At 36.0% G+C, this 24,450-nt stretch overlaps 1 protein-coding gene across 1 annotated transcript; it reads right to left on the bottom strand.

Annotated features, from left to right (window-relative positions):
* Window positions 1-8,572: 8,572 nt before the first annotated feature.
* LOC108481285 (uncharacterized) lies at window positions 8,573-10,403 on the bottom strand. Its single transcript, XM_053022083.1, has one exon. The coding sequence runs from the start codon at window positions 10,129-10,131 to the stop codon at window positions 8,905-8,907; it is 1,227 nt and encodes a 408-aa protein (XP_052878043.1). The 5' UTR covers window positions 10,132-10,403; the 3' UTR covers window positions 8,573-8,904.
* Between the last annotated feature and the right edge of the window lie 14,047 nt (window positions 10,404-24,450).

Raw genomic sequence — 24,450 nt, forward strand, 5'->3', positions numbered from 1 at the left:
ATAAAATTTCATCTTGTCTATTGCGATAATCCTTTTCAAACATTTTTTTTATTGAAATGATGATTAATGGACTAATGATTTTTTAAAAAAAGAGTTCTGCATGTTACTCTGAAATGCTTCTAAATGATACAAGGACCTGAAACGGGACTAATTAGTTTGAATAACCCTAAATTCAAGGGGTGGAAACACTGGGGAGAGAATAGCCCAAATTGTGATTATTCTTCGGGTTTTCTACCAGAGATACCAGTCGAAGAAAAATGCAGAGTAGTACATCAATAATAAAGCCTCGATGAACAACGAGTAATATCAAATTAAACATTAAAAAATGACATTTTTACATTCATGCAAACATCATTCATACACATCTAGCTAGGAGCATCTGATTCATTCTGATCATGACATCCTAACCATTCGGCATAAGTAGGCCTATGAAATAGATTCAACAGGTCATGTTCTCCAAAGAATGGCATACCAGACCAAAGAAATCAAAATCCTACACCCCTGAAGATGCAGTGGGATGGATTGAAATCACCACGGCAAATCTTGCCTCCCTGAAGTTGCAGTGGAGTAGATTGAAGTCACGAATCTCATCTCCTTGAAGTTACAGAAGAGTATATTGAAGTTACAGATCTTATATCCCTGAAGTTGTAGTGGAATAGATCAAAGAATAGAAAATCTTATTTCCCTAAAGTTGCAGTGGAACAGGTTAAAGCTACGAGTTACAAGTCCTATACTTCTGAAGTTGCAGTGGGTCGGATCAAATCTATCATGGCAAATCTTATCTCTCTGAAATTGCAGTAGAGCAGATTAAAGTCATTAACCTTATATCCCTAAAGCTGCAGTGGAGCAAGTTGTAGATACAAGTATTATCTCCTTGAAGTTGCAGTGGAATAGACTGAAGATAGCAAATCTCATTTCCCTGAAGTTGCAGTGGAACAGATTGAGGCTACCAGCAGCAAATCTTATCTCTCTGAAGTTGCAGTACAGCGGATTAAAGCTATAAATCCTATACCTTTGAAATTGCAGTAGGTCGGATAAAGTTACCATGGCGAATCTTATCTCCCTGAAATCGCAGTGGAGCAGATTCAAGTCACAAACCTTATCTCCCTGAAGATGAAGTGGAGCAGGTTGAAATCACCAAGTCTTATGAAGTTACAAGGAATAGACTAAAGCTATAGATTACAAGTCTTATCTCCCTGAAGTTGCAGTGGAGTAGATCAGGGCAACACTTCCCATACCTCTGAAATGCAGAGGATTGGAATGAGGCTATTCGAAAAACAGAAAAAGTCAAGATTCGAAAAGACTAGGAAAAATTGGCCCTTTTAAGGTCTTTGCTCCATTCTCGTTACACGATAATGAGCAAAAAGAGGCAGATGTAATAGCTAATTTTGGCCCTCCCCCCCCCCCAAAAAAAAACTCAATTCAATAAAGAAAAAATAAAACCCAAACATAAATAACAAATGGCCCAATACCAAACCCAAGTTACCTAACCCAACAACCCAAATGAAGCCCTAGCCCATTACAAAGAAAAGAAAACAGCAGCAGCTAGCCCTCAAGCATGCTACTGCCGAACTTTTGGCCAACCATTAGCCACCACGCGCGCCGCCTCGCCTTCTGGCCAGCCAACCGCCATCTCTTCCTCGCCTCTGATACCTGCAGAGAAATCAATACAAAGTAGCAGAGGAGTAAATAGCAAAAAAAAAAAATCAACAGTTTGTCGGCCGGCTTTAAAAGCCAAGATCTGTTCTTTGTAATTTATTTACGAACATTTTACACACCACAAGCAATCAAAAGGAAAAGAAAAGGAAAAGAAAAGGAAAAGAGGTTGATTCTTTATTTTCTCGTTTTCCTTTCCTTTTAATCTTTATTTTTTTCTTTTTATCTTACAATGAATCGGTTTTAAACAAAATAATATAAAAGGAGAAAACCTTACCTGAGCTATCCAGTGGTTTAATCGTCGGAAGTCCTTCTCCGGCGCTAAAATCGGACTATTAAAGGGTGGAGAGAGTTTGTTTTTTTCTTCGTTTTTCCGAGCTAAAAAGGATTGCCTTCAGATTCACCTTAAAAGGGACTAAAAATCTAACCTTTGCGTGGCTCCGACCACTGCCTACGGTGGAGCCACAGCAGTCCGGCACCGTGCAATGATGGGTTTTATGAACCCTAGCAGAGAAATAGAAAGAAAAAGAGGGGAGCTTTTGATTTTGTTAAAAAACATGGCTAAAGTGAAGTTAAAAAAAAAGGGGGCTTTGTTTTTAAACAAATGAAAAACGACGCGTTTGGTGGGGTGTGGATCTGTGCATCCTCAATTATTGGGATATCTGCATATAAAGTCCCTCCATCTTTTAGCATCCTTCGATCAAGCCCTATTTTATCTTCTCTTTTCCTCTTAATTTGGCCATCAGATATTGCTTGTTTTTTAAATCGGTCCTCTGTTTTGTGGGGCTTAATGTGCACGTTTGGGCTTGGGATATTGTCCCATTTCGTCCTCAAGAATTTAGGCGCGTTTTATTGAGGTCCCTAACAGCTTTATGTTATCTATGATCTATACCTTAAATTTTGATTTGTTTTCAATCACGTCCTAAATTTATTTAAATCATTTACTAATCCCTTTTAAAAAAAATGTTGTATTATATGGTTTTAAATATTTTATAGGTTATTTATTTTACATCTACTTTAACTTATTTTAATATGCTATTTATTCAAATGTTTATTATTTATTTTATTTTGCTTTATGTGTATATTTTATCCTAATCTATTTTACATGTATTGTTTATTTTATACTCCTTACCCTTTATACATATGCATATAAATAGTTTATTTCAAGTTTTTATATATTTATTATTCTTTTAAAACGCTTTGTTATATTTACTTCAAATTATTTTATATTGTTTATCTTTAAGTTATTGTATATTATATATTTCAAATAACTCTTTTTATATTACCTTTGAACCATTATTATTATAAAACATATTTATGTTGTCTATTTTTAATTCTTTTACATATTATGTATCTTAAACTTGTTATATATCATTTTAAATTAACTTATATATTATTTATTTTAAAATTATTTCATACACTTTTAAACCCTTTTTATTTATTTTAAATGATTTTATTATTATTTTAGGTTTTTACATATTATTTATTTTGCACTTTCATATATACATATTATCTATTTTAAAATTATTCATATATGTCATTTTTTATTTGCTTTGTGTTTTATAGATTTTAAAATTTTTTTTTTACATTATTTATTTTAAACTCATTTATTATCATTCTTTTTACATTTTATTTGTTTTAATTTGCTTTATACCTTTTTATCATTTAATTCATTGGCTTCTATTTATCAATGTTATTATTTGAATATTGTGAGATTATTGCCATTACATGTACGTTAATTCACTTACTCGTGTTCATATTATTACCTTTCGCTTGTCGAATATTTTATCCATATATCATCGTTCCATATCGCACCATACTTTTATTTCATAATATCGCCCCATGAATCAAGCCTCTTTACATTTATCCAATAAATCGTTTTATTTTAATCCAAACAAATAATCCACGTCATTCAAATATCGCTATTATTCAAAAGCAAAAATTTCAAAATAAGGTAATGTTTCGCTTTTTGGAACATCGAGGAATTATGCCCTAACTTACGGGGTTTCGATTCTCTCGTTGATTCTAAATAGCCAAATATCCTTTTGGGTTTTAAAATACATAGATTTCCAATTAAAATTAAAGACAAACTTATGCTCGGGAGTTCATGGTATCGTGTCTTAACTTACGGGATGTGATACTTCGATATCTCGAGACGAGGAAATCGTTAGCAATCATTTTGATCTAATTCAAGCATTTTAAAATCGATGTTAATAAAAAAGGATCGTATTTTACATCCATTCCCGATTTTCAACCTTCGACATTAAGACACTTCGGTACCAATTTTTAGGCGTGTCGAGAGTGCTAATCCTTCCTCGCACGTAACCGACTCCTGAACTTGTTCTCTTGAATTTCGTAGACCAAAAATACCGTTTTAATAAACTAAAATTGTTTTATTAAAACAAATGTGATTTGATCACACCTAGTAAAGATCAGTGGCGACTCCCGTTTTAATTTTCACTTTCAAACAAAGTCGATACCCGCGTTTTCAAAAATATGGTTTCGACACTATCATAACTCATATAATTCTCACCACAATATTCATATATACACACTATTTACCATTCAATTTCTCAATTATTAACTCAAGATATGTTCATCATTGGCACCAAATATTTATAAGGTAATTTACTCAATGAATATGCATAATTAAGGGTAAGATATATTAACACAAACTGGATTTGTTGTTCATTGTTCGTTCTCGTCTTTGCGTTGTCCCTTGAAGTTTTGACATTGTTTTCAACCTTATTGAATAAACCGGGTATATAAAATATATTAAATTCCCATTTATAAACATATAAGTATTCAATTTAAACTCATTTTACATACTTTTCAATTTAATCCTTTACAACCCTATTATCCGAAATATTCGTATTTTACAGTCCGCCCTATTAAATCTAAATCTGACTTCATAATTATACTCTAGGAACTTGAAATTATCATTATATGCCATTAATTCTTATATTATCATTCCTTACAAATAAATCCCTAATAATTTAACAATGAGCTCAAAGATACTACCTATTCTTCTTTATTTAGACAACTTGTATCGTTTATCCTAGAACAATTGTTCACAAACACTGTTCACTGACAGATGCTTATACTTTTAGCGGATACCCATAATGAGTTGAATACCATTAGTGTACCAATCAAACCATTTTCTATTTCAATACCCAACACAACTCATATGGATAATGAACTAACAGATTATTTAGAAATATTCCTTACAACTCTTGTTACAAAGCACAACAATACCTAAATTGATAGATGATGCAAATAAAAAATAATTCCATAGTCGAAACATGATGCTATTCAGATGTGGCGGATACCAACAACTTAGATTTTCCAACCCTACATATCATAGACGAAATCAGACTAATGAACACTTGTATATCTCTTATTACTGAGGATACATCTATATTCTAAACTAACATATGATCACGGTGGATAACCTCTTTGAACACACAGGTTCATTTAATTACATTACAGAAATATTCAAACCATAAAAACTCCAAACATATCAGATCTTTATTAGAGTCTTATCGATTGGAGAACTTCTCAAAATTTATCCAGAACTTATCACAAGGGCGATACATAATTCACCACATAGGCTTAGCAGATTACGCCATAAAGGCAAATAGAATGCACCACAAAGGCCAAACAGACTATGATACATAGGCTTAGCAAATTATGCCACAAAATGAAAACAGAATATGCCACATAAGCTTAGCAGATTACGCCACAGATCCCAAACAGAAATGCCACCCAGGCATTCCATGAACTATCGTGTTTGCGCTATGGATTTGCCTAAACTAACATCGTATGAGGTTTTCCCATCATCGCACTGGGACACATAGAAAACCCTAGTAGATAAAAATGGCTCAAATGTGACATGGCCATGGACTTTCTTTAGAACTGTCATACCAAAATTTATCCATATAGATCCAGTTAGACCTCATACGGAGATAGATTGGGGCAAAGAAAACGTCTCAAATTAATCGCCTCCGTATCTACGTATACTCGTCGAGGTAAGTTCGTGTGATTAAATTGTGTTTATATGTTTTATATTGAATTATTTATGAATTGTGAATTGTTATAAATTTACATGGTTGCATATCCAACGAAGCTTGAAAAATCCCGAGTCCCGTTTGAACCTTAGGAATTCATAGGATACAAATGACATGTCATTAGGGTTACATCATTTGGTTGAGGTTCTGCATGTTTTGCGAAGACTCCACAACTCGTGAGAGCATACTAATTTAGAGTTCGTGAGAGCATACCGATTTATAGCTCGTGAGAGCATACTAATCTATAGTTCAAGTGAGCATACCGATTCACAACTCGTATGAGCATACATGTACATAAATTGACAGATTACAATTATATGAGCTAGCACACTATGTGTGAGCTATCCCGGGTATCCAACGGTATTCTAAATAGTTTAATGGGTAATGTTCTATTACGAAATGATTAGAGTTCGATACAAATTATTACAAGTATACATGTGAATTACATGAAAATATGGTTATACGGTATATGGAAAAATGAAATGGATGATAGATGTATATGTAAATTGATCAATGGTTATATTCATCTATCGTTATTGGCTTATATATGTATTTACATGGCTAACATGGTTGATGTATATGTGCTTAAGCATTTGGCCAAATTGTGTTGGAATATGCTTGTTTACTTACCTATTATATGACTAAATGGTAAGTTATATTCTATGTTACATGAACTTACTAAGCTTAAATGCTTATTCTGTGTTATTTTCTATGTTTTATAGTGAATTAGAAAATCGTTAGGGTTGGAAGCTTGTCAGAGCTATATCACACTATCCACCATTTCTTTTGGTACATTCGGCTGTTAAATTTTGTTTATAATGACATGTATATGTATTGTGGCTAATGTTGGCCTATATGTTTTGTTGTGAATATGGCCAAGTGATTTGCCTTGTGTTTTGGCATATTTTGGTATGTCACACACGGTCGTATCACCTAGTTGTGTGTTACACACAGCTGAGACACACGGGGAGAGCCGTGTGTCCTCCGAAGCTTTCAAAGGATTGCAAGTCAAGCTGTTAAATGGCCTAGCACACAGGCGTGTGACTTGGCCATGTGACCTTATTCAAATGCCCACATGGTCTGAGACATGGGCATATCTCTTAGCCATGTGCGTCACACGGCCTAGCCACATGGCCGTGTGACCCTTGCAGTGTTAAAAATTTTGCTATTTTCTGAAAAATTCTCTGAGTTTTTAATTTAATCTTGACTTGTTTCTAGCACATATTTAGGGTTACGAAGGCTCGTATAAGGGACAATATGTATGATTTAGCTTGGTTTTAACATGCTTATTGATATGTTATGAAATGTTTGGATTTTTCTGTCTGTTTGTGTTGTAAACATCGATAATGCTCTATAACCTTGTTTGGTGACGGATACGGGTTAGGGGTGTAGCACACGACTGTGTGAGCAAATATGAACCTTAACAATCAAGCTACTTAAACCAATCTTTTAGTTAAACTATGTATATGCAATCACCAATTCATAAACCTGTTTCAAATACACAAAATCATACCAAAGACATAATCAAATCCTAATTCTAACCAGTATAACTCAAGTCACCTCAATCACACATTATAAACCAAGTCTAAAATGCATTACCATTAAATCCAAATTAGAAATAACCATACACATGCTTTTTATGCAATCAAAATACCAAAATTTCATTCATCCATTTGACCATAATGCCAACAACAACTTACAAGATTGGTACCAAACATTTACAGTTAATAAAATAATAACACAACCAATTCAATTATCAAATATTGAACCTTAAGCAAACATACCATACATTCAAGGTTACCATTTCAAGCCATAATCAATTTAACAACTTGCCAAAACAAACTTATACATATGGTTATATACATACATCATCTTTCATTTAAACTCACTACTAATTAACCTATCATATAACAACAACAAAGTTAAACATCAACTATTCCCTAAAACATTCAAAACTACTTTCAACATTCATTAACCATCAAAATATTCAAAGTGACAACCCTAGATACATGCCAATTACATAACCAAAATAGAATACAAACTTTAAGGAGTCTGAGGCCAAGGTTGGATGCTGAAGTGAGTCTCAAAATGTAGCTACGAACTAAACCTACGCACAAAGAGTAAAACTTCACAATAAGTATGCAATGAGAGTAAAACTTCACGATATGTATGCAATGCCATGTATCTCTATATAATAAAATGTTATAAAATAGTCCATTCAATCATAAGCCTTTATAATAGAAATGTTTCCTGTGATTAGGTTTCAATAATCACGAACATCATCTTGCATTCTACTCCCAACTGTTAGTCTAATAATAATTAATTAAATAATTAAAAATATATTAAAATCATTAAAAATTTTAAAATTATAAAACTGGTTTAACTGTCAATTTTTTTTGTCTTAATTTCTTATTTTTATTGGTTCCGAATAGTTTGCTATTCAACCGCTATATTTATTTAGATATACTAAATAATTTTTTATCTAGCGAATTTGACAGACCAATTTGATCTTATTCGGATAATCATTGATACAAACCTTTGATATTTATATTGTTACTACAATAACTAATAAGCAGGGACAGCGTTAAGGGGACCGACAAGAACCCAGCTCCCCTTAAAATAGTAAATTATCATTTTAACCCCTTAAAATTTTTAAATTATAAATTAATTTAATGGTAAAAGATATACTTTGGCCTTTAAGATGAAAACAAATCAATTTAATCCTCTAAAAATTTAAAATAATAAATATATATAAAAGTAAAATTATATTTCAATCCTTTTAAAATTTTATTCATCCCTCCTAACCATGAGCAATTATATAAACCTGGATTGCCAAAAAAAAAAAAAAATTCCAACAATAAATCTTTATTTTCGAAATTAATTAAAGGCATATTTGTTTGCCAATGTACGTCTGCTAGGACAGATATTGCAGAAGGCAAATTACATTTCTCTAATTAAATAATAAACCAGAAAAAAAGAAGAAGAAGAAGTAATAAACAAAATAAAGAGAGATTTAGAAATTTCTCAGCCAAATCCAATCTTATTTATGACAACAATTTTGTTCTTAATTTATTGCTCTATATTTTTATGTTTTAGTGGCTGAGATTATGACTACAATAAATTTAATAATGTACTCCAAAAAAAAAAAAGGAAAAAAAAAAAAAACCAAGGGATTAGTTAATTAATTATTCTTCCCCTCTTCACCGCCTTCTTCCAAGTAGGCTTTCTTTGTCCCATCATTTCTTGCACACAAACAAATCACAAGGAAACTCGTGGCATAAATCCCATGGACCTTCCAGTTAGTCTTGGGCGGTTGTCGCAAAACCACCCTATGGAACACCGCCACGTAATAATGCAGGCCGACGGTGAAGCCGACGAAGGTCTGGCCCAACCCCAACATCCTGGAACCCAGCCCGGACTCGGTGGAGAAAACAAGCACGAGATACATCAAAAGAAGCAACAAGTAAACCACGTACCCAAGTGTCTGAACCACCTGTAACCACACGTAGGTAGAGGGAGAAGTAGCGTAGAAAAACTTGAGCGGCTCGAGCCCAGTAACGAGGGAAGTGAGGCAAAGGATCGAGAAGTAAATGGAGAGATAAACTTGCATGGAAATGAGGATTTTTTGGAGTGAAAAGTAGGCTTTGACACGGTTGAAAATGAGTGAAACTAAGAGCAATGGGATTAAAAGGACAGCGCAAGAGTATATAGTGGCAATGGTAGGGGCACGTTTGTTTCCGACATATGGTTTGAATTGTTTGGTGATTTGTTTGTTGTATTTGGTGATGTAAGCTTTGGATGTTGTTGTGATTTTTTCAACGTCTGGGAGAAGGGTTTCCTGGATCTTGCTTGGCAGATCTTTGAACTCGGCTACTAAATCAGGATCATATTCTTGGTGAATCCAGCTTGGTTGTTTTGGTTTCTGGCTTGTGGGGTTTTTTACATTGCTTAAGTTGTTTTTGGGTTTCGATGGTTCATGGGCGTCAGTCATTTTTTTGCCTTGTAGTGTTTTAGTGGTAACTTTGTTCTTGAGTGGGCTTAGTTTAGACTTGGAAAGGGTACTAGAGAGTGTTGTTGCCTTTGTTGACTTGATTGGCTTGGAAAGCTTGGTTTGGTTCTTGGTGGACAATTTTGAAGTGATAAGTTTGGTTTGTTTCTTGGTGGATGGGGTGGATGATTTGATGAGCTTGGTTTGGTTGTTCTTAGTGGACAAACTTAGGGTTTTCTTCACCGACAAGTGCTGATCGTCTTGTTCTTTGAGCTCTAGCAATCTTCTTCTAGCACCAACCCCACTGGTTTGAAGCTCATGGTTCTCAATGGAGGCGCAAAGGAGCATAGAAATCAACATAAATAGAGCAAGACAAAACATATGTATCTTACCTAGACTGAAGTATATTGGTGGAGCCATTGGTGGAACTCTCAAGGATAATGCCCTGAGGATCTAATATTCGTGATCCAGTGACCTCTTTTTTGGGCAATAGGTGATCCAATGTCTTAAGATTCTGATTGGATCTAAAGTTCAAGTAATAAAAAGGAGGTGCAGAAGAGATGGAAGAGAGAGGATTGGAAGCAAGTAAAAGAACAGTGTTATATAGTTCATTTATATGAAAGGCTGACGAATTTAATGGAAAAGTGGCGAAGAAGTTGAGGCAAGTCACGTGGGGGATTTGGTTCATTTCGTGGGGGATACTTTTCAATATATGATTTTGTTTATATATTTGAATGACGGTAATTAATAGATTTCCTTTTGGTTGGTAAATAATAGAATTCAATGTATAATACATCCTCAAATTATGATATTTATTTTAATTTATTCTTTAAACTTCAAAATGTTATAATTACATCTCAAAATTATTGATATTATATCAATTAAGTACTTTTATTTTTAAAACTATTAATTTAATTATTAAATGATATGTTTAATCACAAGTAGTTAATTTTATAATGAAAATTTAAAGAAAAATAGAAAGAAATCAATTTGTTAGTGAGAAACATTAAGGCTTCACTTGGTAGAGTAGAAAGGATATCGAAAAAATGATTTTTTATCCATAGGTGTTCTTAGTAAGAAATAGGGAAAAGTTGAAAGAAAAACTAATTTTCTCTCCATCCATTGTTTGGTAAAGTTGAAAATGAAAGGAAAGAAAATAAAACATTAACAAAATGAATAATTTTGAACTAATGTATATATCTCTCTCATTCTTTCTCTTCTCATTATACCTGTAGCGGATATGTAACAACCCATTTTTAGTGAAATCAGAACAGTGGTTTCGAGACTACAAATTCGAGCCGGAAAGAAAATTTATTTTAATATTATTGCATGATTTGCATTATGATAGAAATGTCAGATGAAAATTTGAATAAAATTTTTTTACCGATTATGTGCTTAATTACGGAAAGGGCCAAATTGCATAAAATGTAAAAGTTGAATTATAGTAGCTAGAAGGATTAAATAGCTATAGAATTTAAAACTTGAGGTCCTTATATGGTAATTAGACCATTAAAAAAAATTAGTAGATATTTTTGGTGAATCATCCATGGAAAAATTAAAAAAAGGCTAAGGACTAATTTGGAAATAGAAATAATTAAAAGATGATAAATAATTAATATGAAATAAAAATCATTTTATATCATCTTCTTCCCCAAATATTCCATGGAAACCCTAGGAAAGAGAAAAAAAGCTTTCTTGACATAACTGGGTAAGTATTCAAGTCCCGTTTTTAGTAATTTTTATATTTTTAAAACTAAGATAGTTTAATCTATCTATTTGGGGGATTAATTTGAAAAGTTATCAAAGTATAGAAGTTATGCCATGGATGAATATGTTGAAAATTTGAAATTTATGCTAGAAAATGAAAGCTTGTTGATAGATAAACAACTTTTACAAAGTGAATTTTGATGAAAACATGATTTAAGGACTAAATTGTTAAGTTGTCAAAATTGAAGAAAAATTCTGAATTTTATAGAATACATGTGCTGTTAGGCTTGGAATAAGGAGTAAATTGCATGAATTTTATTTTCCCAGCCTAGGGACGAAATTGGAAATTATGGAAAGTTTAGGGACAAAATGGTAATTTTGTCTAGGATGTAAATTGAGTTCAATAGAATGTGAAATGTAAGAAATTAATGATTAAATTCATTTATATAGATCCGGATAACACAAATTCAAAGCTAGATCGAGGAAAAGAGAAATCTCGGATTAGTAGATTTTCTTAAACGAACTATTATCGAGGTAAGTTCGTGTAACTTAATTGAGCATGTAAATATGTTTCAAATTAAATGTTGTATTTGGATTGAATGTAGAATATGTTTATGTGAATATTATAAATGTATGATGTAACACCCCTAACCCGAGACCGTCGCCGGAGTCGGACACGAGGTGTTAACAAACTTCAAACCACTTATTGATAATTTCCCAGACAAGCTGCCAATCTGTGTACTAGTCGCTTCAAAAATCATAACTTGAGTTCTACAACTCAAAAATCAGTTTCGTAATTTTTTCCTGAAACTAGACTCATATGTCCATCTACAGATTTTTTTCTAGAATTTTTGGTCGAGCCAATTAGTACAGTTTATTAGTTAAAGCCTCCCATGTTACAGGGGTCGACTACGCTGACCTTCGTGCGTTGCAACTCGAATAACTCCCTGTGCAGGGCTTCAATACTGATGCCGTTTGTTTCTATAGAAACTAGACTCAAAAGGCAATCTATAAATATATGGCATGATTTCTAAATGTCTCGGGTTAATTTATAATGAATTTTCAAAGTCGGAACAGGGAATCTAGAAACCGTTCTGGCCCTGTTTCACGAAAACCCACAAATCTCTTAACATACAACTCATATGACCATTTCGTTTCTTCCATATGAATATAGATTCATCAAGGTTCATTTACCTAATTTATTCACTATTTAATTCCATTCCTACTATTTTTAGTGATTTTTCACATCCACCTCACTGCAGCTGTCAACCTCTGTCATTAAGTTAGATTTTACCTACTTCATAATTTCCTTGATTCAACTAGCCCTTTTAACATACATGGCAGAAAAGATAATCACGATTAACCATTCCAAGGGCTAATCGATTCCAAACATTACCATATCTCTTAATGAACAACATACAAAATGATCATGATACCATGCCAAGGTGCATACAAGCCATTTTCGCATGGCTAAAAGTTTACATACCAAATTTTCAACAAAACATATTAGCCTACTAATGCCAAAATGCTCTCCTAGACCCACTAAGAAGAAAGTACCAAAAGTTGCTAGCCGGTGTGATGACTTTGACGACGGTCTCGAGCACACCAAAATGGATCAAGAACCTAGGTAAGCAACAAACAAGCACACCAAATGAGTACATAACTCAGTAAGTCATAAGCACTACTCTACCATCCAACATTAATAATCATTTTTTTGTTTCTTTCAAATCATAACAACTATGCTACAGTTTCTTAAACTCTTGGTTCGATCTCATGCCAAGTCCTTCAATTAATTCAATGCCAAGTCAGCCCAATCAATGTAGACCCATTTCCTCAAGTTTGGAACAACGATGCACTAGATAAATCTATGCATACACCGCACAACCTCAAATTCGATATTTAGTTAATAGCTCAATCACTTACCTCATTCATCACAATTTATACCAACAACCAAACGTTGCACACATAGTGCTTATTATGTTCGCACACATAGTGCTATAGTAAATCGCACACATAGTGCCATAGTAAATCGCACACATAGTGCATTTGAGATTCCTCATGCTTCAACCTCCCAATCGGCACACATAGTGCCACTTAATTTTGCACACATTGTGCCCTATGTCAATTCATCATGGTAAAGCAATTTGCTAAATTCAAATTGTACATATGGTCATATTAACAAGTAGGAGAATCACTCCGAAAATATCTATCAAGGAGTTCTCACAACAAGTGCTTAAGGACTTACCTTGCGTTGAGTATAACGGTTCCGACCCGGCTACTCGATGTCCTTGCCTTTGCCCTTGCTTGTTTCTCCTTCTTTAACTTCTCGGGCTTAATAGATAAATAAACTAGTTTAATCATCTTGCTGTACATTTATAATTCAATTACACATGCATATGTATATTTGCATATTCGCAACCCTCTTACTAATTACCCATTTAGTCGATTATATACATGATTAAAGGTAACATCATGAATGGGCATACTTATATATATATACATACCCGATTGTGCACCAAAATTTGACTCAACATCACCTACATACTCACTTTGATGGCGAATATATATATACATGTATAGTGTTATCTACAACATCATCTAAACACCTAAATTTTTCTCATGCACACTTGATCAACCTTTTTCCCAATCTAGCATAGCTTCACCTCCATTTGTGATATCATATAAATTTGCATGTTGCTACATTTCTTAAGTTCAACATCTCTATGCCCATTATAGCCACTCCCATAATCAAATTCTAAAAATCGGCAACATCCCCTTTCAACTATGTTAGCCGAATACTCCTCCCCTTCTTAGTCCCAACTTCGGCACCTCCAACAAAAAGGACTTAACATCTTCCCTTTCATGCTAACATAACAAGCAACTTAGTTCATCCATACAACTAACATGTTAATAGCATCAAGGTATCAACTAAAATTTTTAAGCTTCTTGTCAACTTCCAACTCTCCAACAACCCCAAATCCAACCTTGGGATAGATAGTATTTAGACCCATCACCCAAAGGTTGTGTAAACTTCCAAAAAAAAATATCATTGAACATACCTTGATCTAAAGGACCACCTTGGCCGAATCTTGCTTCCTCTTCTTCCTCTAGTTACGACAATTGCAAAAGAAAGAAAACATGAGCACTCCTTCTTCCCTCCTTATTAAGCATTCAAACTCTCTCATTTTCATGCCACAAGAAGTGAAAGAAAATGATGAACATTTTTTTCTTTCTTCCCTCCCTCAACTCACGGCAATGGGGGGTACACCCACACCATTCTCTTTTTTTTTTTCTTTATTACCCATATTTCTTATTTTATTTTTTTCTACATACCCACTAACTAAACATGTTTACAACATGTTTCCACCCATAGCATGGCCGGCCATCATGCTTAAATTTGGGTAAATTGACATGCAAACCCACCTTTTTCACAACATGCACTTATAGGCCACCCTACATTTGCCTAGCACATTTCTAAATTTTCTCACATAAGTCCTATTTGACAAAATTCACTTATAATTAACAAAATTCAAACATGAAATTTTCACACATGCTTATGTACATATAATGAGCATCACTATGACAGTTAATTATTTTATGACTCGGTTTAGTGGTCCCGAACCCACTTTCCGACTAGGGTCAATTTAGGGTCATTACAACTCTCCCCACATAAGGAATTTTCGTCCCCAAAATCTTACCGTAAATAGGTTTGGGTAACGCTCTTTCATAGAGTTCTCGGGTTCCCAAGTAGCTTCTTCCATCCCGTGTTTGAGCCATAACACTTTTACTAATGGAACCCTTTTGTTTCGCAACTCCTTCACTTCACGAGCTAGGATACGAATCGGTTCTTCTTCATAACTCATATTGGTTTGAATTTCGACCTCGATGGACTAATTACGTGTGACGGATCAGATCTATAACGTCAAGCATCGAAACATGGAAGACGTTGTGAATCCTTTCAAGTTCGGGGCAAAATCAAGCGATACATAACCGGACCGACTCGTTCGGATATCTCATATGGCCCGATGAACCTCAAACTCAATTTGCCCTTGCGACCAAATCGAGTATCTTTTCCAAGGTGAAACTTTAAGAAACACTTTGTCTCCCACGATACTCAATGTCTTTTCGTTTCAGATCCGCGTCGATTTACGACGATCTGTGGCGCCTTCGGACTTTCACGGATTACCTTTACTTTTGTTCAGCATCTTTAATCAAATCAACTCGAAAATTTTACTTTCACCGAGCTCGGTCCAAAACAATGGTGTACGGCATTTACGAATCGTACAAAGCCTCGTAAGGTGCCATCTTAATACTTGATTGAAAACTATTGTTGTGCGAATTCAATCAAAGGTAAATACCGTTCCATGAACCACTAAACTCGAGGATGCAACATCTCAACATATCCTCAAGTATCTGAATTATCCGCTCGGATTGACCATCGGTTTGGGGGTGAAAGGCGGTGCTGAAATGCAACTTGGTACCCAAAGCTTCTTGCAATTTCTTCCAAAATCGTGAGGTGAACCTCGGATCTCTATCCGACACGATAGAAATAGGTACCCCGTGTAATCTCACAATCTGAGAAGCGTACAATTCAGCTAGTTTATCCAATGAAAAATCTGTACGCGGGGATAAAGTGAGCCGACTTAGTCAGTCTATCAACAACAACCCAAATCGCATCCTTCTTGCTCGCTGACAATGGCAGTCCGGACACAAAGTCCATTGTGACTCGATCCCATTTCCACTCGGGTATCATGATCGGTTGAAGTAACCCTGAAGGCACTTGATGTTCCGCTTTCACTTGTTGACATATTAAACATCTTGAAACAAAGTCGGAGATGTCTCGTTTCATACCATGCCACCAAAACCGACATTTCAAATCGTTGTACATCTTCGTACTCCCCGGGTGAATTGACATTCGGCTACAATGAGCTTCGTTCAGAATCATCGAAATGAGTTCTGAATTTCTTGGAACACACAAACGATTTCTGAACCTCAAACAATCGTCATCATCAATTTGAAACTCGATTCCTTGTTCGAACACACTCACTGCGTTTTGCAACCAACTCATCGTCAACTTTACGAGTTTCGCGAATTTGATGAGTCAATAATGGTTTGGCCTTTAATTGGCTATTAACACATTGTCGGGTAGGATAGACAAGTGTACATTCATAGCTCGTAAAGCAAATAGTGATTTTCGCTTAAGGCGTCCACAACCACATTAGCCTTTCCGGTGATAATCAATGACAAGCTCATAATCTTTTAACAGCTCGAGCCAACGTCTTTGTCGCAGATTTAAGTCTCTTTGAGTCATCAAATATTTGAGACTTTTGTGATCCGAATACACATGGCACTTCTCACCAAATAAGTAATGTCGCCATATCTTTAAGGCGAATACGATGGCGAGCAATTCGAGATCATGGGTCGGATAATTTTTCTTATGTGGCTTTAATTGTCTCGACGCATAGGCCACAACTCGACCTTCTTGCATCAATACGCAACCTAACCCAAGTAGGGAGGCATCACTATAGATGACAAACTCTTTGCCAGATTCGGGCTGTACTAGTATTGGAGCTTCCGTCAATTGAGTTTTCAATTGATCGAAACTTTTCGACACTTTTCCGTCCATTCAAACTTGACATCTTTACAAGCGGTTTACGTCATGGGTGTGGCTATCATCGAGAATCCTTTTACAAACCGTCGGTAGTAACCTAGCAAGTCCCAAAAAGCTCGAACCTCAAGAATGTTTCTGAGGCTTCCAGCTAAGTATGGCTGAAATTTTGCTCGGTCGACTCGAATACCGATCAGATACCACATGACCCAAGAAGCTAACCTCTCTAACCGAACTCACACTTGCTGAACTTAGCATATAACTGCTTATCCGTAATATTTGCAACACTAATCTCGGTGCTCCGCATGTTCGGTCTCATCTCTTGAATAGACCAGGATGTCGTCAATGAACACAACTACGAACCGATCCAAATATGGTGCGAAGATCCGATTCATCAAATCCATAAATACCGCGGGGCATTAGTGAGCCCAAACGGCATCACTAAGAACTCGTAGTGACCATATCTCGCTCAAGGCGCTTTAGGTATGTCCGAATCTCGGATTCATGAATCGTAATAGCCCGATCTCAAATCTATTTTTGAGAACACCGAGGCTCCTTCAGTTGATCGAACAAATCATCGATACGCTGATAGCGGATATTTGTTCTTTATTGTCACTTTATTAAGTCGACGATAGTCGATGCACAACCTCATGGTTCCGTCCTTCTTTTCACAAACAACACCGGTGCACCCAAGGTGAAAAACTTGGTCGAGCGAAACCTCTATCCGTCAACTCTTGCAACCGAGCTTTCAACTCCTTCAACTCGGTTGGTGCCATACGATACGGAGCTATCGAAATTGGCGTAGTCCTGTACAAGCTCAATACCAAACTCTACTTCCCGAACAGTGGTAAACCCGGTAATTCTTCGGGAAAAACATCCGGGTATTCACAAACCACCGGCACAGATTCGGGTTTTATTTCTAACTCCTTATCATCAAGTACATACACAAGGTATGCTTCGCACCCTTTTCTTACATATTTCTGGGCCAACATTGATGATATTACAGTTGGCAACCCCTTCAAGTCCGTAGACTCAATTCGAATCATCTCGTTATTTGCGCACCTCAAATCAATAGTCTTGCTTTTACAATTCACAACCGCATCATGCACGGTCAACCAATCTAAACCGAGTATAACATCAAATTCATCAAATGGAAAAAGCATCAGGTCCGCCGAAAAGTAGGACCCTCGGATTACTAGAGGACATTTCTTGCACACTTTGTCGAAAAGCACGTATTGACCCAAAGGGTTTGACACTCGAATTACGAACTCAGTAGACTCAACAGGTAGAGTCTTACTGGATACTAAGGTTTCACATACATATGAATGAGTAGAGCCAGGGTCAATCAACGCAATCACACTAGTATCAAAGAGAGTGAAAGTACCAGTGATAACATCAGGGGAGGATGCTTCCTCTCGTGCGGATGGCATATGCCCTAGCAGAGTACGGTCTCGGATCGAACAGCCGTGTCAAGGCCCCTCTCGACTACCACCCCTACCTCCTGAAATTCTTGGTGGTCTACCTCTAGTCATCATTCCACTAGGTCTTGCACCTTGCATCCTATTCTTTTCATCAAGCTCCGTGCAATCTCTAATGAAGTGGTCCTTGAACCGCATCCGTAACAAGCCCTATTGGTAGACTTACCTAACATTCACCTATGTGTCTTCTCCCACATTGGGGGCATTCGAGTTTCTCTTGACGGTTATTGCCCACACTAGCTACCAAGTAGCTCGGAGTCCGTCAATGGTCGTGCTCTTATGGAAATTCCCGCAGTCGTCCTCGATTTATTGGTGTCCTCCCTGAACTTCTTTACAGCCGAGAACGGAGCTTTACCCGTCGATCTTTTGCGATAGTCTCTAGCTTCAAATTCAGCCTTCTTCTTCTCTTTTCCAAGTTCCTCCGCCTTGCAGGCTCATTCAACTAGTGTTACGAATTCTTTTATCTCCAAAATACCCACTAGTAGCTTTAAATCTTCATTCAATCCTTCTTCAAACCTCTTGCACATAGCAACCTCATCAGCCACACACTCCCGGGCATACCGACTGAGTCTTACGAACTCATGTTCGTATTCAGATACTGTCATACGACCTTGCTTGAGCTCCAAGAATTCTTTACGCTTTTGATCGATGAACCGCTGACTAATATATTTCTTTCGAAATTCTATTTGAAAGAAATCCTAAGTAACTCGTTCGTTTGGGACTATGGAAATCAAAGTCCTCCACCAATAGTAAGATGAGTCTCGCAACAAGGATATAGCACACTTTAGACATTCATCGGGTGTGCATGACAGTTCATCAAACACCCGAATGGTGTTATCAAGCGAACTTCGGCCCTTTCGGCATCATCAAGAACTATGGCCCTAAACTCTTCAGCCCGCGCTTCTAATCAAGTCTACGGTGGCTTACTCAGCCTCACAGGTCGATGGCGATGGCATTACGGGCTCTTGGGGTGGATTATTCAAATTCGGGAATTGTTGGACAGCCGGATTGGTTCGGGCATATTGCGCGACCCACTCATTCATCATGGTAAAGAAGGCTTGTTTAGCCCCCTCACCTTGATTATTCGCAGATGACTGAGGTTCAACAGGCGGCGTCCCTTGTGCAGGAGCATCCGCTACACTTTCAACGTCATCCGCCAAGGTTCTCTCTACATCGGGATCCATTTACTAATCAAAACAAAAAATTTTAACCGTCAGAAGTCATCACACATTTAAACATTAACATTAAGGCATGTATAGCTAGACTCATACGTGCTATGGTAGTCCTAGAACCGACTAAACCATAGCTCTGATACCAATAAAATTGTAACACCCCTAACTTGAGACCGTCGCTGGAGTCGGACACGAGGTGTTAACAAACTTCAAACCACTTATTGATAATTTCCCAGACAAGCTGCCAATCTGTGTACTAGTCGCTTCAAAAATCATAACTTGAGTTCTACAACTCGAAAATCAGTTTCGTAATTTTTCCCTGAAACTAGACTCATATGTCCATCTACAGATTTTTTTCTAGAATTTTTGGTCAAGCCAATTAGTACAGTTTATTAGTTAAAGTCTCCCATGTTACAGGGGTCGACTACGCTGACCTTCGTGCGTTGCAACTCGAATAACTCCCTGTGCAGGGCTTCAATACTGATGCCGTTTGTTTCTATAGAAACTAAACTCAAAAAGAAATCTATAAATATATGGCATGATTTCTAAATGTCTCGGGTTAATTTATAATGAATTTTCAAAGTTAGAACAGGGAATCCAGAAACCGTTCTGGCCCTATTTCACGAAAACCCACAAATCTCTTAACATACAACTCATATGACCGTTTCGTTTCTTCCATATGAATATAGATTCATCAAGGTTCATTTACCTAATTTATTCACTATTTAATTCCATTCCTACTATTTTTAGTGATTTTTCACATCCACCTCACTGCAGCTGTCAACCTCTGTCATTAAGTTAGATTTTACCTACTTCATAATTTCCTTGATTCAACTAGCCCTTTTAACATACATGGCAGAAAAGATAATCACGATTAACCTTTCCAAGGGCTAATCGATTCCAAACATTACCATATCTCTTAATGAACAACATACAAAATGATCATGATACCATGCCAAGGTGCATACAAGCCATTTTCGCATGGCTAAAAGTTTACATACCAAATTTTCAACAAAACATATTAGCCTACTAATGCCAAAATGCTCTCCTAGACCCACTAAGAAGAAAGTACCAAAAGTTGCTAGCCGGTGTGATGACTTTGACGACGGTCTCGAGCACACCAAAATGGATCAAGAACCTAGGTAAGCAACAAACAAGCACACCAAATGAGTACATAACTCGATGAAGTCATAAGCACTACTCTACCATCCAACATTAATAATCATTTTTTTGTTTCTTTCAAATCATAACTACTATGCTACAGTTTCTTAAACTCTTGGTTCGATCTCATGCCAAGTCCTTCAATTAATTCAATGCCAAGTCAGCCCAATCAATGTAGACCCATTTCCTCAAGTTTGGAACAACGATGCACTAGATAAATCTATGCATACACCGCACAACCTCAAATTCGATATTTAGTTAATAGCTCAATCACTTACCTCATTCATCACAATTTATACCAACAACCAAACGTTGCACACATAGTGCTTATTATGTTCGCACACATAGTGCCATAGTAAATCGCACACATAGTGCTATAGTAAATCGCACACATAGTGCCATAGTAAATCGCACACATAGTGCATTTGAGATTCCCTCATGCTTCAACCTCCCAATCGGCACACATAGTGCCACTTAATTTTTGCACACATTGTGCCCTATGTCAATTCATCATGGTAAAGCAATTTGCTAAATTCAAATTGTACATATGGTCATATTAACAAGTAGGAGAATCACTCCGAAAAATATCTATCCGAGGAGTTCTCACAACAAGTGCTTAAGGACTTACCTTGCGTTGAGTATAACGGTTTCGACCCGGCTACTCGATGTCCTTGCCTTTGCCCTTGCTTGTTTCTCCTTCTTTAACTTCTCGGGCTTAATAGATAAATAAACTAGTTTAATCATCTTGCTGTACATTTATAATTCAATTACACATGCATATGTATATTTGCATATTCGCAACCCTCTTACTAATTACCCATTTAGTCGATTATATACATGATTAAAGGTAACATCATGAATGGGCATACTTATATATATATACATACCCGATTGTGCACCAAAATTTGACTCAACATCACCTACATACTCACTTTGATGGCGAATATATATATACATGTATAGTGTTATCTACAACATCATCTAAACACCTAAATTTTTCTCATGCACACTTGATCAACCTTTTTCCCAATCTAGCATAGCTTCACCTCCATTTGTGATATCATATAAATTTGCATGTTGCTACATTTCTTAAGTTCAACATCTCTATGCCCATTATAGCCACTCCCATAATCAAATTCTAAAATCGGCAACATCCCTTTCAACTATGTTAGCCGAATACTCCTCCCTTCTTAGTCCCAACTTGGCACCTCCAACAAAAGGACTTAACATCTTCCCTTTCATTCTAACATAACAAGCAACTTAGTTCATCCATACAACTAACATGTTAATAGCATCAAGGTATCAACTAAAATTTTTAAGCTTCTTGTCAACTTCCAACTCTCCAACAACCCCAAATCCAACCTTGGGATAGATAGTATTTAGACCCATCACCCAAAGGTTGTGTAAACTTCAAAAAAATATCATTGAACATACCTTGATCTAAAGGACCACCTTGGCGAATCTTGCTTCCTCTTCTTCCTCTAGTTACGACAATTGCAAAAGAAAGAAAACATGAGCACTCCTTCTTCCCTCCTTATTAAGCATTCAAACTCTCTCATTTTCATGCCACAAGAAGTGAAAGAAAATGATGAACATTTTTTTCTTTCTTCCCTCCCTCAACTCACGGCAATGGGGGGTACACCCACACCATTCTCTTTTTTTTTTTCTTTATTACCCATATTTCTTATTTTATTTTTTTCTACATACCCACTAACTAAACATGTTTGCAACATGTTTCCACCCATAGCATGGCCGGCCATCATGCTTAAATTTGGGTAAATTGACATGCAAACCCACCTTTTTCACAACATGCACTTATAGGCCACCCTACATTTGCCTAGCACATTTCTAAATTTTCTCACATAAGTCCTATTTGACAAAATTCACTTATAATTAACAAAATTCAAACATGAAATTTTCACACATGCATATGTACATATAATGAGCATCAACTATGACAGTTAATTATTTTTATGACTCGGTTTAGTGGTCCCGAACCCACTTTCCGACTAGGGTCAATTTAGGGCTATTACATATGAAATGGTCATATGTTCGGATATGTTAGAAAAAGGGTTAATTTTCGCTTGGATAATGAATTTCGATGGATATATGTGATTTACCATATTAATGAGGTCCTGCATTTGTTGTGGACAGGATTTAGCTTAGACGAGTAATTCTATTGACCTCATTACAGACGAGATTTAGCTCGGACGAGTAATCCTGTTATAGCCCTCTCGAGTATTCTATTAAATAGTTCCTGTAAGCATCCTGATCGTTAGTGATTTTGCATTTGTTGCTCATTGCCGCAGCTTTTTGTGAGCATCTTGACATTTAATCGGCTGTGGTCCTGCATATATGCGGACACAAATGCAGCTCTTCATTAGCGTTCTGTTAAGCTCACTTGAGCTCCTTATTACTTTATCCGGTGTTTCCTGATGGTATCTCTTTGGAGATATCTGACAAGCTCTATGAGCTCCTTAAGTAGAACTCTTATGAGTTTTCTAATAGCCCAAATAAGTGTCTCGTTACATGATTACATGGCTTGGTTGAGTATCCTGACATATGGCTCGAGAGTATGCTCCCTGAATAAGAATTGACGATTTATCCATATGCTCCCTGAATAAGAATTGACGGTTTATCCATCGACATTTCAATAATTCAACGGACAACACTATTGACATGAGAAAAATGATGTGATAAATAGAAATATGCCTTGTATGTTTTTGAATTATTTGATGAAGGATTATATGCTGAGCTCATCTATGTTTATTTAAGATTTACATGTATTATATGACTAACTTGCTTGCTTGAGTATATGTGTTTAGGTAAATTAGTCAAAATGATGAAATTATGTTAATTATATGCTTAGTGTTGTTAAATGTGATTGGTAAGTTCCAATTTATGTTATACAAACTTACTAAGCATATAAAGCTTACTAGGTTTTATTTTCTCTATTTTATAGTGTTCAGAAGCTCGCGAAGGTTGGAGATCGGTTGGAGCATCATCACACTATCCACTAACTTGTTTTGGTATAAATAATAAACTTATTTTTGGTATAATGGCATGTATAGGTAACTTGGTCATTGTTGGCTTACAAATGTTGTTTGTAATCTAGCCATTGGAATGGCTAGTAATGATTATGTTTTTGGTATATCTATTAAGGTAATCCTATGGCATTATTATGAGTACATATATTATGGTGTGATTGAGCTATGCTAAATGAATATAACTGTTAAAGATAAGATCATAAATAGATATGTATGTAATGATATACTATGTTAGATGTTAGAACTGGCCTCGATATAATGCTTGGATTGGTTGGTATATGAATGCAAATTTTGGTGTAGGTTATTGGCAAGTTTGGGTGAGAAATAAAGCTAGGAAATGGCTTTATTTTGTCCACACGGGTAAACACACAAGCGTATGTCTTGACCGTGTGTGACACACGACTTGACACATGGGAGTGTGGTTTGGCTGTGTGTCCCCTGCATCTTGAAATTGAGAAACAGAATACTCAAAATTGAGCACATGGGCAGAGACATAGGCGTGTATCTCAGCTGTGTGTGCTACACAGCTTAGAACACAGGCGTATGTCTTGGTCGTGTGAACCCTG

This window comes from Gossypium arboreum, chromosome 11 (assembly GCF_025698485.1).
Source record: "Gossypium arboreum isolate Shixiya-1 chromosome 11, ASM2569848v2, whole genome shotgun sequence".
Classification (NCBI taxonomy): domain Eukaryota; kingdom Viridiplantae; phylum Streptophyta; class Magnoliopsida; order Malvales; family Malvaceae; genus Gossypium; species Gossypium arboreum.

Coding starts and splice junctions, on each gene's coding strand:
- LOC108481285 (XM_053022083.1), bottom strand. CDS start 10,131: ATGGCTCCACCAATATACTTCAGTCTAGGTAAGATACATATGTTTTGT.